Consider the following 17,992-nt stretch of genomic DNA (forward strand, 5'->3'; position numbering starts at 1 on the left):
AATGTATCACCGCCCTCTCAAAACATATTGTGCTTCAGAAGGAAGAAGCTGCAAAAGACTTACGCTGAAATAAAAAATCCTTTTTGCAGAGACGTCATTTAAGCCAAAAAATGGTTCATTCGTGGTTTCTCTCTTGTATGCCACAAATTCTGTTTAAAACTTTTTGGTTCTCTGATTACAACACATCTATGCATACGATCATCCGCGACTTGGACCGGAAAGGCTTCCGACTTATTGCTGACCTGGTAGACGAGAACGCGGGAAGGCTACCCACCAAGCGAACCTTTGAAAATAAATTTGGAATCATAATGACATTCTTATGTTATGAAAGCTTGATGAGAAGTCTTCCCCAGTGCGTTAAAGGATCCTTGCCTACGGTAGGTGCAAAACCCGCCATACCATTCAGAATAGACCTGGTAATGATACATCCTAGATGTGCACAATAAGCGTATGATACATACATAAGATCTGAACGTGGTAGCATGCGTCGAGCAAACGAACGCCTGGAAGCGAAATGGGTAAGAGACATATGATATTTCGAAGAGGAGAGCACGGCAGAAATCATAGATGCGACACATTCAACATGCATAATAATCGTCCACTGCAAACTTAGCAATGGCGTCCTTAAACGAACAGATATTTGAAAATAGCATAAGTGAGCGAGGATAACAGTTATTCTTTCTTGAAGATAGAGGCTGGAACTATCGCTCATATTTCTGGCAGTGAGTTCAAGCTTGCATACAAAATAGCAAAACTGGGATCCTAGCACGTTATTAAAGCGACTTTGTAATAGACGCCAGAACTTCGTTGCGCCCAACTAGCCTAGAAGCAATAAAAGTCCTTGCAATTTCATTAGCAAAGCTAGTTTTTACAAATCACGCTATGCAGAAGCGCGGCCCACAGCTGCTCAATCGAAAACCAAATGGAAACCTGAAGCCGAAGTTGAAAACCTTGCTGCAAAACTGGCTCATAAGCAAGACCCATGTCAACAGAAATGGGGACACCTGGAGATATTATCCTGAATAAAGAATAACAAGCAGTCCATCCCCCTGTGACAGATGTCAATTGACCCAGCGAGAACCGTCCACTACTGCATGATGCATGCGCGCGCTCATACCCATACCCGTGCCTACCATACCCACACATACACCCATACTAACACCCCCACTCACACCCGCGCCCACACCCACACCCACACCCATACCAACACCCTCAACCACACCCGCACCTGCACCTGCACCCGCACCCACAACCACACTCACACTCACACACACCCCTTCCCACACACGCATTCACTAATGCCTGCTTCTGCTCATATGCTGTTTCCGCTTCTCACTCTCACAAGCACGCTCACGCTTACTCTCCCATGAACCGCGCACTCTATCCGCGGCGGCTTGGGTGCGGCCTGTGGGTGCGGCCTGTTGGGTGCGGCCTGACGTGTACGCCCACTGTGCACCGCGTCGACCTCGACACGGGGGCCAGTGCCTACCCTTGTAGGTAACTGTCCAGCCTACGTCATGTGTGATCATTGTGTGTGTGCATCGTTAAGTGGGTGGCGATGTGCTTCCAAATGAAGAGTCCAGGAAATTGTTGATATGAGTCTTACCGTGAGGCTCTCTTCCGCCCTCTTTTGAAGGCTCTCCCGGTCAAGCCCTTCCCGGCACCTACCTCTCAATCTTAAAGGCCAAAAGGCGCCCTTCGCTTGAGTCTGGGCCCTCCCTCTACCTCAGCTCAGAGCTCTCCTTTAGATGTCAAGAGTGCTTTCTCTTTCCTCGCCTTCTTACTCGTTTGCTTCTCCTCCCTTCTACCTCCTCCACATTCCTGTTTTGCGCTGCTCTTCTCCTATGTTCTTCTCTATCGAAATGGAAATAACAAGACGGGATGGCGTTCTGCCAAGCTTCGGCTATTCCCAAATGCAGTGTGCTATAAATGGTGACTTAGAACAAATGCGAGAGAAACTTAAAGATATGGCGGAAAGAGTCGCTTTGATGCACGGCAGTAGCCAAGGTGGAATTTTACGTGGTTAACTGCCCCGCCCCGCCCCCCCCCCCTCCCCCCTCCCGAGACAAGAGGCTTGCACCAGACACTGACTGAGCGATTTCGCAGGAACTGATTGAAAACTCGCGGCAGTTAAGAGAAAGCTTGTCCCTTGTTGTTGTTTTTGTTGTCCTTTGTCGCCCCTTTCCTGTGAGGATCATCCCAGCTGCGTGCTTGCATCCACGTGTGATTAACTTGTAATAAAATTGCTGATGTATGGAAAGCTTTGGAACTGCTAGATGTTAAGAAGTTTTCTCTAGCATTGCACCTCAGTTTTCCTGCCGCGTCTGTCCTCCGGCGTTTCAGTCGAACACACCAAATCACTCGTGCGCTTCCAAAATTAGCACCAATACAAACATATCTGTCCAGACACACCTATTCACCGTCAGCATGTAGCTCACCTGTCCCGGGAACGCTGCCAAGCGCACGGTACGGTCGGTTGGCGTCCATCGCCCCGCTCTCCCCGTCCCCCCCCCCCCCCACCCCCCACCGCTGGCGGCCTGTCCAGCCGACGGGGAACACCCCGCACGGCCCGCGGGCCGACTGGGGTCAGGCGCCGCCCGCCGCCCGCTCATCCCTTTGTCCGAAGTTTTTAATAACGAATAATCAATGCGACCGGGCCAACTGGCGCCCGGCCGCCGGGCCGGCCCGATAAATCAGACAACAAATCGGATAGCCATTAGGCGCCAGCGAGGGTCACTATTAGATTACACTGTGTCGTATGGCCGGCTGCCGGCGCCCGGGCTTTTAGCCGCCGCCGCCGACGGTCGGTGCGGCGCTGTTCATTATTGGTCATCGGCGCCGATGAGCCGGCGTCGGCGCGGGGTCCCGTCGCCCTCCGGCGGAGCGGAACGGCCCCCGCAGTGCGCCGGTGTCACTAATCGACGCTTATCCTTCATCGTCGCACCCCTGGCCGTCCAGTCGCCCGCTGGCTGGGAGGAGCAGTGCGGCGATGGAGCGGCTGGACCGAGCTGGGGACGGGACTCCAGTGATGTGGTGTGGGGGAGAGGCTGGGGTCTGCGCTAGGGACGGGACTCCGGTGATGTGGCGTGAGGGAGAGGCTTGGGTCTGCGCTAGGGACGGGACTCCGGTGATGTGTTGTGGGGGAGAGGCTGGGGTCTGTGCTAGGGACGGGACTCCGGTGATGTGGTGTGGGGGAGAGGCTGGGGTCTGCGCTAGGGACGGGACTCGGTGATGTGGTGTGGGGGAGAGGGCTGGGGTCTGCGCTAGGGACGGGACTCTGGTGATGTGGTGTGGGGGAGAGGCTGGGGTCTGCGCTAGGGACGGGACTCTGGTGATGTGGTGTGGGGGAGAGGCTGGGGGTTTGCACTAGGACGGGACCGCGATGTGGTGTGGGGGAGAGGCTGGGTTGCACTGAGGACGGGACTCTGGTGGTGTGGTGTGGGGGAGAGGCTGGGGTTTGCACTAAGGACGGGACTCTGGTAATATGGCATGGGGAGAGGCTGGGGTCTGCACTGGGGACGGCAGGCTCCGACAGTGTGTTGTGGATGTCAGGAAATGGACATTGGTGCCCACTAGTTAGACAGGTCCGGTGATGTGGTGTGAATGCCAAGAGGAGATTGTGTCTGAAGTCCACCAAACAGTCTCAGCGCAAAAGAAGCTGTTTGCTATGAATGCTGATTAAGAGCTGCCTAGAATCTGATCCATGTCGTTGACATTCGATGGGTTTGTAAGTAACGGTTCTTGGATCTGGGAATAAGACTTTAACGAAAAATCACTGTGGAGCTCGGACCATGTGCGCGCAGCAGCAACCAGAGCTGAACGCTGCTATGTTTCCAAATGTTCGTTCATTTCGACATGTGGGCAGCTGAGATCGACCGAGGGATAGATCTCCAATCTGTGGGATCTCCGGCGGCTCTCGATGATTTCCCTTCGGAAAGCCCCGGCCGACCATGTCGGTGCATTGCAATCACTGCGTTGTGGTGGACAGTGATCTGGCATCCAGCCTCAGTTGCCCATGTTGCGTTGCAAGTTTCCAAGAAAGCTGATGGCGTAACAGATGGTATCATTCGCAGTTTGTTTTTTTGCACCGATATAGCGCCTAAACCAACCATCCATTTCGAGGATTTTGTTGTAGGGATTAGTATGTATCACAGTGCATTATAAGCGTATCAGATTAAACACAAAAATTAGTCATAGCCCCGTCAGCCACTGTGGCAGCGGCTGACACGGTGCAGGGGTGTATGTAGATACGTCAGGTTCTCAGCTCCATGACTCTGGTCAGCTTCAGAGGAGATGCGTGACACAGTCTGGCGGACCGCGACTAGAGGGCCGCTTGCTGCTGCCATGCGCACCGTGACGTCTTCTGACGCAGTGTCTGACCCCCTTTGGAGTCGCCCTTCGGGGTCAGCACCGCCCGGGGCTCCCTGTGACATTGGTAAAGGACCTTCCGCCGGCTGCTTTGCCGTTGCTGTGCCGATGAGGTCCTAAATCGCCTTCTTAACCAGATGGCATTCCGGTGTGCTGTACAGTACAACACTATACGCTGGCATGTATTGGTGCACTGACATGAGGTTAGCGTATGTGGCGGATCAGAATAAGCCCAGGCACACGAGCTTCTGAACTCATTTCACGGGAGATGCTGAACAGAACAGCTATAGCTACAGACCATTTAACATGAGCCACGGTCGGCACCACAGTTGGGTACAGTCGGAGGTTAGTGTGACACTCATCCCATTCTCTGTGCTCCGCGGAACAGTCCAGCCGCGCAGGAAGCCAAGCGTTTGCACACCCAGAAAATAAAAATGCGGGCACACAAATCATCCAGTAAACTAAACCGGTCAGATTTCACTTTCGATGAACAGTGATGCAATTCGCACAGCGTGACTAGTGAGTAGCCAGGGGAAGAAAAATGACTGAAACTGGCCCAAAATACACAACTATGCAAGGCCACTAATGACGTATCATAATAAAAGCACACACCTTAGGTGTATGTATGATAGTGTGAGAACCACACACTGGCAAACCTGCCCGTTATCCAAACCTTAACGTGCTAGGAGATTAACCAGTGCGACTTCTTAACTCTAGCCTGTATACGCTCAGGAAATGAGCGGGTGCCTCAAAAAGGTATCGGCTTCGCCGTCAAAATGGCCCGCTTACCTCCAGAGGTGGAAGCCTTATGCTCCTTGCTTGGCTACGCCACTGAGCCTTACTGTTCCCCCAGCGGCTGTGCGGGCTGGAGTCCCAGTGTTCCTTCTGAGCTTCACGTGATTTAGCCTTATTGACCTTTCTGTGTACGCTTGCCAGAAGTCTCACTGTCCCTGCCCACCCCTCGAGGGATGTAACCACGCGGCCGCTCCTGAGCCCGTGCGTGATATGGCCCCGCGGCTGCTCCTGAGCCCGTGCGTGATATGGCCCCGCGGCTGCTCCTGAGCCCGTGCGTGATGTGGCTCCGCGGCTGCTCCTGAGCCCGGTGTGATGTGGCCCCACAGGTGCTCCTGGCCCGTGCGTGATGTGGCCCCGCAGGTGCTCCTGAGCCCGTGCGTGCTGTGGCCCCGCGGCTGCCCCTGAGCCCGTGTGTGATGTGGCCCCACGGCCGCTCCTGAGCCCGTGTGTGATGTAGCCCCGCTGCCCCTTCTGAGCCCCCGTGTGTGTAGCCCCGCGGCCTCCCCTGAGCCCGCGTGTGATGTAGCCCCGCCTCCCCTCCTGAGCCCGCGTGTGATGTAGCCCCCGCTGCCCTTCTGAGCCCCGTGTGATGTACCCCGCGGCCTCCCCTGAGCCCGCGTGTAATGTAGCCCCGCCTCCCCTCCTGAGCCCGCGTGTGATGTAGCCCGCCCTCCCCTCCTGCGCCCCGTGTGATGTAGCCCCGCTGCCCTCTGAGCCCCGTGTGATGTACCCGCCTCCCCTCCTGAGCCCGCGTGTGATGTAGCCCCGCTGCCCTTCTGACCCCCGTGTGATGTACCCCGCGGCCTCCCCTGAGCCCCGTGTGATTGGCCCCGCCTCCCCTCCTGAGCCCCCGTGTGATGTACCCCGCCTCCCCTCCTGAGCCGCGTGTGAGTAACCCCGCGGCCTCCCTGAGCCCGCGTGTTATGTAGCCCCGCCTCCCCTCCTGAGCCCGCGTGTGATGTAGCCCCGGCCTCCCCTCCTGAGCCCGCGTGTGATGTACCCGCCTCCCCTCCTGAGCCCGCGTGTGATGTACCCCGCCCCCCTCCTGAGCCCGCGTGTGATGTACCCCGCGGCCCCCCTGAGCCCCCGTGTGATGTAGCCCCGCCTCCCCTCCTGAGCCCGCGTGTGATGTACCCCGCCTCCCCTGAGCCCCGTGTGATGTAGCCCCGCCTCCCCTCCTGAGCCCGCGTGTGATGTACCCCCGCCTCCCTCCTGAGCCCCCGTGTGATGTACCCCGCGGCCTCCTCCTGAGCCGCGTGTGATGTGGCCCCGCGCTCCCCTCCTGAGCCCCGTGTGATGTACCCGCCCTCCTGAGCCCCCGTGTGATGTGGCCCCGCCTCCCCTCCTGAGCCCCGTGTGATGTAGTCCCGCCTCCCCTCCTGAGCCCCCGTGTGATGTAGCCCCGCTGCCTTCCTGAGCCCCGTGTGATGTACCCCGCGGCCTCCCCCCTGAGCCCGCGTGTGATGTAGCCCCGCCTCCCCTCCTGAGCCCCCGTGTGATGTAGCCCCGCGGCCTCCCCTGAGCCCGCGTGATGTGGTCCCGCTCCCCTCCTGAGCCCCGTGTGATGTAGCCCCGCTGCCCTTCTGAGCCCCCGTGTGATGTAGCCCCGGCCCCTCCCGAGCCTCGCAGCTCAGGGCCGCTCATTTACCGGTCGTTATCCGATTTCCCGTATCGTTCACGCTTGTCGCCGCCCTGTCCGGCAATATCGCGGCGGGGCCGACGGCGGCAGCGCCCCGGGCGGCCCCGGCGGCCCCCGGCCGGCGCTAATCCGGCTGTTAGCGGCCGGCCGGCGCCGCTGCCGCCGGCCGCCACGTGCCGGTCCTCACCCGCCGACAACCCGGACACGTGCCGCACGTCCGCGTCGACGCGGGGCCCGCGCCGATGGTAGCAGGCCTGGCAGGCCGATGGGTTCACGGTAGCGAGGGGCTTCGTTCGCTGAGGCGCAGGGGAGGGGTCGGGTGTGGGTACATGAACGGCCTCCGTTGTCGCCGCGGCAGGAAGCCGTGTGTGGGTCCGGTCCGGGGGTCATGACATGCTGGTGTTGTCCGAAGAGTAGGGGGCGTCGTGTGGGCTTGCTACTTCCATGAAGTCGTGTAGGAGTCACGACATGATATTGCTGACCTTCCCTTACACGTTTCTGAACGCGGATATGGCTCTAAAGATAACGTTTCAGCGATGTTACATGCGTTGGGTCTAGGAGAGCCGCCTGAGCATTCTTTGTCGCGCCGCTAATTACATTTGATTTCCAAGATATTGTGGCGTAAAGAGAACAGCACTTTGCAAAAATGCAGGAGCTTTGAACAAAAGTTTTCAAGTATGTTGCATCCCATTTTGAGTTTCTGCGGCAATGTTACCACAAATAGCCGATTTACATTAGTGGAGATAATGTTGCTTGCCATGGCTGCAGCCGTTCAGCCTTCCCGCAAGGCTAAGTAACGAATTTAAAGCGTGCTTTAGCACCGCTCGATTTCCCTGTAAATCTGCATACAAGTCCGGGGAAATCGGTATTTAACACGGCTAACATGCTGCACATGTAAGTGCAGAAGCTCTTAGCAGAAAAAGCTAGTTCCATCCACAGCGTAAATAATCCAAACTCTGGACCACGCCATCATCAGCGCTTGGGCCAGCATGGAATGGACGATTATTTGATCCCTGGAGATTAACATCCACCTCGTCAAATTCTCAAGTGGGAAAAATCCTGTACACTGCACAGCCACCACGCCCACCCAGCACGCGGCGGGGCCCCACGAGAACACCAACAGCACCCCACACGGCGCGGGCACCCTCTCACCGCCTGCGTCGCCCTCTCCGATTGATTGGTTGCGGAGGAGATGGCAGCGTACCCATCAGGCGTCGGATAAATCACCGCAGCCGCACCGATCGCCGGCGTGTGCGCGCAGGCTCGCACATTAATACGTATGCGTCAGTCGGCCAATACCGGCGGCTGTGGCGGAGCGTGGGCCGGCCCGTTCTGCCCGGTACCGACGCCAGCCAGCATGGTCGGCGAAGGGATTTTCTTCGCCCGCTGAATCCATCAGCAGTACACCCAGATGACTAGGCTGTTCCGGCGTTTCATTCCCGGGATGACAAATAATCTTTCAGCCGACCGATTTATCTTTATCATCCTTCATCTTTGTACAATAATATTATTTTCAACCTCAATATCATAAAAGCTCTTTCTCCCATAATCTTACATCATCGCGTCGGGCGGTGCCGGTCGCTGATTGGTCGGCGAGAAAATACGAGCGCCGCCATTGGCCGACGCGGCGCGGCTCCTCAAGGCCTCGGTTTAATCTCGGATATGGCATATAAAACATCATATTTCCCAATGGTTTCTGCATAATGTGACGTGATAGAAGAGGCGGAATGGGGGCATCCCATCAACTCAGCCGTGCAAGATAAGGGAATTTTGTTAGCTGAGGTGGTTTATTGCCGGAGAACGGCACCCGAGTCGGTCGGAATAGGCCTTCACTCAGCGCGCCGACAACTTTCCAAGAACTGGGGCCGGCTCGATGGGTCGGCGCGCCCGACGACGTTTTCATGCCGGCTCACCAAGTTGGAGGATGACTTCATCGGGGCGATGTCGGTCGCATTTCATCGAACATTCATACACTGTCAAACGGATGACTCGGACATCAATCTATTGGCGTATTTACATCGCATTTCTGGATATCACATTAAAAGAGAATAGCACTGACGTGACTTCTAGCCGACAGGCCTGACAGCCACTGGGGTTTAATATAAAAGTTTTGATGGCGTTGTCTGTATACTATGTACAAGCGTGGTGGACTGGAGTGATGGGCAGTCCACGATAAACTCAAGAGCAAGACCTTACCTAATTCCAAACACCGAACAACGCATTGCGAGTACAGAAGCGGGCGCGTCGCGAGGCGCCCGTCTACACTCAGTCCGACCGGCCATCTGTACTGGTCAGCGTGGCGACACCGAGGGCCCAGACGGCCAATCACAGGCACGCCTCAGCAACGTCACTCTCGATTCCGTCCGCCACTCTCTCGCCTCCCCCCCCCCCCCCCTCTCCCCCGCCCCACCGCCTGGCCGGCCGGCGCGTCCAAAGCGTGCAACTGCGGTAACATGTGAACATGGTTATGTACACATTTAACAATGACTAGCGATAAATGGGTGTGGCTGGGCGGCCGTGTCAGCCTACTCGTCCGTCTCGTACTTGATCTTCTTGGCGGCTCGCTCGTCGTCCGAGTCGGAGCCGGGTTCGGTGCCCTCCACCGCCTCCTCCTGCTTCCGCTTGGCCGTGGCCATCTCTGCCGCGTGACGCTTCCGCCACTTGGTCCGCCGGTTCTGGAACCAGACCTGCAACGGCGCGACGGCAATGTCAGGGCCGGGCTCGGGATGTGGGGCCGGGGTCTCGGGTAAGCGTCACAGACGAGACAGAGAAGAGCAAAAGAGAGAGGGAGAGAGGGAGAGAGGAAGAGAGCAGAGCAGGATGAGGAGTGAGCTCGAGAGATGGTGGATAACACATTATTTGTGTCACACAATTGAACAGCCTCAAATGTTATCGTTTCGACAAAGCCATGTTGCCGAAATGTCAACTCACATAATTTTCTGGTTTTCTCCGAGGAATAAGTCTATTGCTGCTGTCTTTTCTATGTAAATAATGTTCCTCGCAAACGCACTGAACAGCTTACGTAAGCCTCAAATGCTGCATTGAGCTGTGTATGATTGTGTGTTAACAGTTTTTGAATATCTTGGAAGGGAGATACCCCACTGTATGAGACCACCATATAAGTCGTATACAGTGGGGTATCATCTCCCTTCCAAAATATTCAAAAGTTCCTAACACACGACCATACAAATAAATGCAGCATTTGAGGCTCTATGGCTGTGTTTTGCTATATATATATATATATATATATATATATATATATATATATATATCTCTCTCTCTCTCTCTCTCTCTCTCTCTCTCTCTCTCTCTCACACACACACACACACACACACACACTCACTCTGAAATAAATAATCTTACGAAATTGAAATTAAAATATTTGGTTATTTTGGTGTTTTCCACCCTTGCCCAGTTCACATGCTCTTAAGCGAGCAGCCTTTGCCTCCCTTCTGGTGCAGGGAAGGGATTTTGTTCGTACTTGTACATTGCCTGCTGCAGGTACTCCATATATATGCGAGTTGTTCTGATACATGAATTTCTTCCCACCGGGAATCGATATCAAATTTCCCACTTGCACAATAGGGACATCCTGCATCATTCCTCTGGGAACTCCTCAGCTGTATCGTAGGAACGTACGTATATCGGGTGATAGCTGTTGCTACTTCCATGTAACCTGCTATGACCGACTCCTAATAAAACTCACTTTAAGTATCGCAGCTCAGTAAAGGCCCGGGCCCGCGTCACGCTGTCCGGGAGGCCGGGTCCGGCGAGACCTATTGTTTGCCTTCACTTCACCCTGTCGACGGGCCGCTGACGCATGGTGTTTGGCTACAGATGTGACAAAGCCACTTGTTCATAGCTTGGAAGATATGCCTCTGTTCGCCCATGTAGACGACGGATTTGTGGTCCCATGCTTGTTTGGGGCGATAGTCTGCGCTCGCACACAGTAAGCACGACAATCTGGGAAAGTACGACTTCCCACACCCTCGACGATTCTAAGACGATTTGAAGAAGCTTATTGGTGGGAACAGCTGTACATACGCGCTATGCAGGGACGTATGCATAATTTTGCAAGCACATAAGCAATTCAACTTTTCATGGACCTGGCTCGAAATAAAAAATTACAAACATTGACAATGCCATGTAAACATGTGCGAGTGTGTAAGGGTGCGTGCATCCAGCATCCAACATCCATGAATCTTCCCATTACGCTCGCTTGTGCTTTCTGCTTTCAAAATAATTTTGAATCATTTCCACTAGAACTGTAAGTATCAATATGTGTGAAGCAAGTCACCGAACAGCTTTTCTTGGGTTACAACAAAAAAAGTTGTTCCAAATTTTTCCAGTGTGGCATTTTAATCAAGCAAATATCTTACGAATTTGGCCGTTAAGGCAAACGTCCTGTTTGAAATTACGCTGCCTATTAGGTTAAACGAAACATAACAAATGGAAATACCATCGCATTCGTATTTATGGCCACATCCAAACAGATATACCCTATGCGGTGCGTTCAATTTGAGTGTGTCTTCCGCATCGTCTAAGTCACATTCCTATACAAATCCATTAACACCCACTAACCCGGCTTCATTTGAAGCAGAACCATCCCAAAGCTCCGCATCGTTCTCAACAACCGCGCTCGGCATCGCCAGCCGTCTCCATCGCGGCCGCAGCGGCAACAGAGACAAAAACCCGCCCCTCGCCCTCGCCTCGGCCGACGCAATCGCTCCGGGACCTAATGAGCCCTCGACCGACGCACAGCTGCGTTCGCCCCGGTCCGCCGGCAGGCGGCTGCCTACAGCCCGCTGGCAGCGGCGACCGGCGTCGGCACCCCGGACGGACCGCCCCGCCCCGCGCCCCGCCGGCCTCTGTCGCGCCATTTACCTCATCTAGGCAACAGACGGTCGGGGCGGACTGGGGCGCCGTCCACCCGCCCTCGCCGTATTTTGTGCAAATATACCGAGCGGCGGGGACGGACCGCGCGAATTTTCACCGCCCGCAGAGAGCAGTCGGCAATAACGGGCGGCGACGGCCGGTCGTTGGTAGTCGGCCCCCACTCGCCGGTCCATTGTCGCCGAATGGGCCATCGCGGGACTCGGCTAATCAATTGAGATGTTGAACAATTGGAGCGATAAATTGTGTCGATGAACGCTGCAATGATAGTCGATGGTTTCGTCGCAGCGTCAGCCGGGCCGATCTGAAAGTTATCGGCGCCACGATGGCCACGCGGCCGGCCGCGGCGATGGCCGGGCAGAAAATGAAATTTCAGCGTCGCCCGTGGGACGTGCCGACCGGCGCAGAGGCTGAACTACGGACGGAGGCGCGTCCCCCAGCTCACGGTGGCTGCCAGGGGTGTGGAACCGCTCAAGGCAGTCCGCTTATGCTGTTCATAATTGCACACACACACGCACACACACACCTACACACACACACTCTTATTTGATAAATTTGCATATATATATACACACACATATATATATATATATATATATATATATATATGCATATATGTATACGTATATATGTATGAATCTTAGCAAAACTTAGCACATACTATGAGTAGATATCATCCAGCACTAAGTGTTGTCATTTATTCGTTTAGGTTCTGTATTATAACAAGGCATGAATGCGTAAAGCTTGAAATCAGCTGGTGCTGAAATATCCAGTACTAAAACACTGATTTCTATAAGCTGTTGTGACTAACTTACGCTGTCTGAAATAATAGATTGTGGCCCGAAACACAGACCGCAGCTGCCGTCAACGAGCATCATTCTCCTTTGAACACTTAAGTTAAACGGAGTGACCCACATTTATGTGGGGTTTTGAACTGAAACAGCCATCTTGGAGACCTTCCGGTGCTGTTCACAATTCTAACCTTCTTAAGACCTAAGCCCCTGTAGTTTCTGAGCTACACGCCCGCGAAAATGAAGGAAAGGCATGGCGGGGAGATCATTTCAAAGTTACCTCGGCATTTATGGCGTCACAATAATGTCATTCAATTCCTGCCATTCCATAACCCATGGCGATTTCCACATATAACTAGAGTTAATTGGCTTTCAATCAACGTTGCGCAATGTACGATGACGTAATCAAATCATGCGCATGTAGGAGGAGCATGAGAGAGAGACAAAGAGAGAGAGAGAGAGAGAGAGAGAGAGAGAGAGAGAGAGAGAGAGAGAGAGAGAGAGAGAGAGAGAGAGGAGAGAGAGAGAGAGAGAGAGAGAGAGAGAGAGAGAGAGAGAGAGAGAGAGAGAGAGACAGAGAGAGAGAGAGAGAGGGAGAGAGAGGAGAGAGAGAGAGAGAGAAGAGAGAGAGAGCATGTGCTGAGCAGAGAGTTATGCTGTCTAGAGCAGGTTTTCCCACTTAAAAGCATGCCAATAGTTATAAGTGAGCTTGTTTCTTCATATCTGATGCTTACTTCAGCATCTTCAGATCTGAAGCATTTCCTTTAAAGCAGCAAGCAATACTTGCAACAAACTTGACAGATACTAACTTGCCTTAAACAGTGGCGTACTAACATCACAAAACAGTTGGAGACTCGGCGCCATTTATAAAGCCATCCGGTTCTATAGTGTATGACATCGGGTTAAAGCTAATTTAGCGGTATTATATTTGCTTTTTATTTCCATGAAAATGTGTGTTAAGCATACACATTGAAGCAATCTTGTTTGACTCAAGCGAACAGTTCGTAGCCTTGTACTGATACCGGACGAATGACCATGAATGTGTGATCTTTGTTCCAGTTTAAGGTAAGGGCCTAAAATCGCAATCTCGAGCTGAGCGTTTGGGCATGACTACCATATTTAAGCGTCACAAAGATCACACGGCATGACTTAAAACGTACGGATCGAAACTCATACATGTAAGACTCAGTTAACATTGCTTATTTGTGTATGTTCTCAAAAAACAAACTTATACGACAATCTGCAGTTAGTTTGTGCACTGCGCTCTCAAAGAAGAAGAAAAGTACATGCTTATGCCTGCTTATGCTTATTGTCGCTACGCTTCGTCTGTAAACATGGTTATGACCATAAGTGTGGTAACGAACGCCTTTTGGACGTATTTTCCAGCGTGTTCGTTATTGCCATACAGCCGTGGTTCACGCCGCGTGTCGGTGAGCAAAAACGTGTCCAACCATACGGATATTATACACTTTGTGTCGACATTTTGAGCTTATGGAGCAGCTCACTGCTTTATAAACCAAATTCAGGCGCAAAATGTATGGTAGGAGATCATCACCGCTGTCCTGCACATATTGCTTGGAAAAGCGTTCCCAGAGTGCACGACGCGCATGTGTGGAGCACATTTTTCGTTGGTACATACGTGTGCGTGTCAAAGTTGAAACAAGATATTGGCGAAAATCGGGCAGTTTTTTGTGCTGGGACGCCATTTATTAGTGCTATTGTGACGCAATGGAAACTAAAATGTTCGACAATGACATGTCGTTTTCGGACATGCTGCCTCTGAATGGCAAAGTCAGACCCAATTTTCAAATGCGTCTCTGCAATATGTTTCGCACCACACATTTGGCTAGGACGCCACAGCAAACAGCCTGAGTAAGATAAATAAAATCACGTCTCTTTGAAACAGACCCTCGCCCCTCGATATAGAGACCTGCAATGCCCATCAGCACGCGTTTAACATGTCGACATGGTTTGAAAACACTTAATACACGCCCACTCTCGCTGGTGTGTCAACTTATTTTGGGGGGGGGGGGGGGTGGGCTGCGTAGAGAAAGTGCGTAATGCGTCGTCACGCACATCCTGCATATGCCGACCACCACCGCTGGCCGGCCCACCTCTCGGAGGCATTTTTCGACACGGCCTGTTATTGGTCCCGTGTGCCCGGCCGCGCAAGCCGGCAAATTAAACCGCGCTCCCCAGCGACCCCCGGCGCCGTTCGAACCCAGGTCATGTCCAGGCAGCGCCGGCCGGCCGTAAAGAGCGCGTAAAACATCATAAAAATGGCGCGAAGAGGACAATAAAAATGGCGAGGCTAAGCAGGCTACTGGCTGTCCCGGCAGTAAAGTGAGGGTCAGCTTATTACTACCGTTCCATGCAGCCTTAAAGAATACGAAATCAGCCCGTAAAGGCCGGACGAGGCCGCAGGGAGTGCCTGGAAATAAGCGCGGGACATCTAGAAGCCCGTTTTAATACTTTGCACCAGGCCAAATCCTCTCAATCTGCGACGGAAGCCACAAAAGTTTACGGGGATGCATGCTGGCGCAGGCCGGGCTGATATATCGCTTTACAGCGTGCACAAATCAATCTTTGGCGTAATGAAAGCAGTAAAGTCGGCCGCGATAAACAGAGGCACAATGAGCGTCGTGTTTTATTTGCCGGGTTATAGTGGCGCTGGGAGCGGATGAGGCGGCTACTGTCGCCAGAGGCGGAGGATCACCGTCGGGCTGACGCCGACGCCACCCGAGTCCAGGCCGCAGCTGCCCCCGCTGATCGTCACCCCCTGCCGACTCGGCCGCCGGCCTAGCTCTCTCCACCTACACGGTGCACCGCGCCAGTCATATCGCAGATTAGAGACGCCGATCGTGAGGGATAAATGAGCCGGGCCAGAGAGCGGAGCACTGGGTCCGGGGCCGCAGTCTGCGCGCGCACGCTCAATGGCGCCAGTCGGATATTGGCCGCCTCCCCTGCCCCTTGTATTAGATTACACATCAATTAGCCGACGCCATTGTTGTGCAAATGCCGTCTTTTCATCCTTACCACAAAGCCCCCTGTGTTTCAACACAGTCCGACCCTTCACACTCGGCGGCAGTGGGGGAGGAAGGCACAAAGTTAACCATGTCTAAGTGAAAAGGGGCCGAAATAATCGTTTGACCTAATGGAAGGCCAATTCGTCCCAAAAGAGCCATGCAGCGTGACTATTGTGCCCGTCCGTAGTGTCACTGACAGCTGCCGGCGTCGCAAAATGAACAATATCCCCGGCAAATTTGGCCACATTATGCTCCAGCGATGCGCGCCATTTCGTCCGCCCGTCACGAGATGCTGCCAAATGCTGCAGAAGGGCGCCGATTGCTGGTTGGAGCGGAATGCCACCTCATCGCCTGCACGTGCAGCAATTCATGCGAGCTCAGATTGAGTGGCGGAGGGCGGCGCCCGGATTGTTGGTGTTGCAGAAGCGATTTTCGCACATTATTTCCGTGTATGAGGGGGTGCAGGCGATTGCCGACGTCTGGATACTTCGAGGTGGTAAACGTGACTAAATTGAAACAAAAGAACGCGCTTTTAATCAACTGCGAAGAAATCGAGATGTAATGGCAAATGTGGAATGAGGAACTGCCAGAGCTTTGGTGAGTGTGGTTCACCCATGATCAGCCGGTGTTCCGGTCCAATCTCTTCTCCCGTGTTCTGGTCCGGTCTCTTCCCCGGTGCTCCGGTCCGGTCTCTTCTCCGGTGTTCTGGTCAGGTCCCCTGTCTGGCCGGCATGTCTGGTCCCCTGTCCCGTAGTTCAGTGCCCTGTCCGGCGAGTGCCTCCCTCTCCGGCGGACCGGCCCGACTCCGGTTCTCTGTCTGACCGGTGTGTCTGGTACACTGTCCCGCAGTCCAGTGCCCTGTCCGGCGAGTGCCTCCCTCTCCGGCGGACCGGCCTGACTCCGGCTCCCTGTCTGGTCGGCGGGCCCCGGTCGGCCGGGCGAAGCGGCATTGTGCGCGGATTAATTTGGCGGCGGGCTGGCTGCTCCAGGTGTGACTGTGGGGACTGCCGAGGGGCGCACCCAGCCGCCCCGGGGCGCCCCATTGTGCCAGAGCCGCCTGATACGTCTAAATGATCGGCCAGCGGGCAGGCAGGTGACTCCCAGTGGGGGAGCCGGCAGGAGAAAGTGAAGGGCATCCGGCGGAGTGAGGAGGGCAGGGGAGATTGAAATCTCATCCGTCTTCGTCGCCCCGCAAGTCATGACTTTAGTCACTGGGACGGTCTGATAAGTGACAGCACTTGTAATTGCAGGGAAGCACTGAGAAGGGCTCGCACTACTTCTGGGAACAAACGCTGGAACGGGCAGCTTAGTGGAAAAATAACACACATTGGTTCTGATGGTCTCAGATCGGCTCGGCATCGGCTCCAAGTCCACTGATTCTGCAAGCGCGCCGCAAACTCGCATCAGCATGGAGATGAAACAGCCACGGCTGAAGTTAACCCCACCCATCGTGTCACCCTGAGTACCCGGCTCGGGTGCGACGCGGCGCGGGCGCAGCGGCGGCGGCGAACGCGGGGGAGGGGCTATCTCGCCGCCATCGATGTGGTCGTCGTCTTGCCAGCCGCCGCGACGCCGCAGCCTAGTCGACTTTATTGCCTCTTTGTACCCGCCCCGGCCGGCTCACTATTTAAATTCAAATGGCGCCGATATCAATCACGGGGAGGCGGCGCAGATTGGCTTTTCTCAATGTTGTCTGGATAAAATTAAACCACCAAACACAAATCAAACGCTGATAACGACCACGAGTGGGGCGCGCCACGACACGCGCGCGGTTTTGGCGCCAGCGCGCGCCGGCCTCGTCGCCGAGCGGGATAATTCATGAGTCCTTTTGTCTTCTTATTTCACCGGCATACAGTGGAACTGATCCCCAATTATGGCGGGATAAACCGGCAGCGCTCGGCGGCCAATCTCCGTTACGACGGATAGCCGGGCAGCATCCATTCCATTGTCAGAAGAAAATTAAAAACATTACAAGCCCGGATGATTTAGATTGAAGACACGGCGCGCCGAGCGGCGCGGCTTAGGAAGACAATTCGGAGAGCTCGGCGCGGTCGCCACTGACGGAACGCCGGCGGCGATGAAGCGGCACCGCTGACGGAACGCCTGCAGCGATGAAGCGGCACCGCTGACGGAACGCCGGCGGCGATGAAGCTACACCGCTGACGGAACGCCTGCGGCGATGAAGCGGCACCGCTGACGGAACGCCGGCGGCGATGAAGCTGCACCGCTGACGGAACGCCCGCGGCGATGAAGCTGCACCGCTGACGGAACGCCGGCGGCGATGAAGCTGCACCGCTGACGGAACACCGGCGGCGATGAAGCCTGCACCGGAAACGCCCGCGGCGATGAAGCCACCGGAACGCCCGGGCGATGAAGCTGCACCGCTGACGGAACGCCCGCGGCGATGAAGCTACACCGCTGACGGAACGCCCGCGGCGATGAAGCGGCACCGCTGACGGAACGCCCGCGGCGATGAAGCT

At 54.7% G+C, this 17,992-nt stretch overlaps 1 protein-coding gene across 1 annotated transcript in view; it reads right to left on the reverse strand.

The window, feature by feature from the left end:
• Positions 1 to 9,207: 9,207 nt before the first annotated feature.
• LOC119110320 (homeobox protein Nkx-6.2) overlaps positions 9,208 to 17,992 on the reverse strand; it is an 18,169-nt gene continuing 9,384 nt past the window's right edge. Inside the window, exon 3 of the mRNA XM_037234096.1 lies at positions 9,208 to 9,489. Coding sequence (XP_037089991.1) covers positions 9,328 to 9,489 — 162 coding nt within the window. The 3' untranslated portion in view covers positions 9,208 to 9,327. The remainder of the gene's footprint in view (positions 9,490 to 17,992) is intronic.

Source organism: Pollicipes pollicipes, unplaced genomic scaffold, assembly GCF_011947565.3.
Source record: "Pollicipes pollicipes isolate AB1234 unplaced genomic scaffold, Ppol_2.1 Scaffold_7231;HRSCAF=8579_pilon_pilon_pilon, whole genome shotgun sequence".
NCBI classification, from domain to species: Eukaryota; Metazoa; Arthropoda; class Thecostraca; order Pollicipedomorpha; family Pollicipedidae; genus Pollicipes; species Pollicipes pollicipes.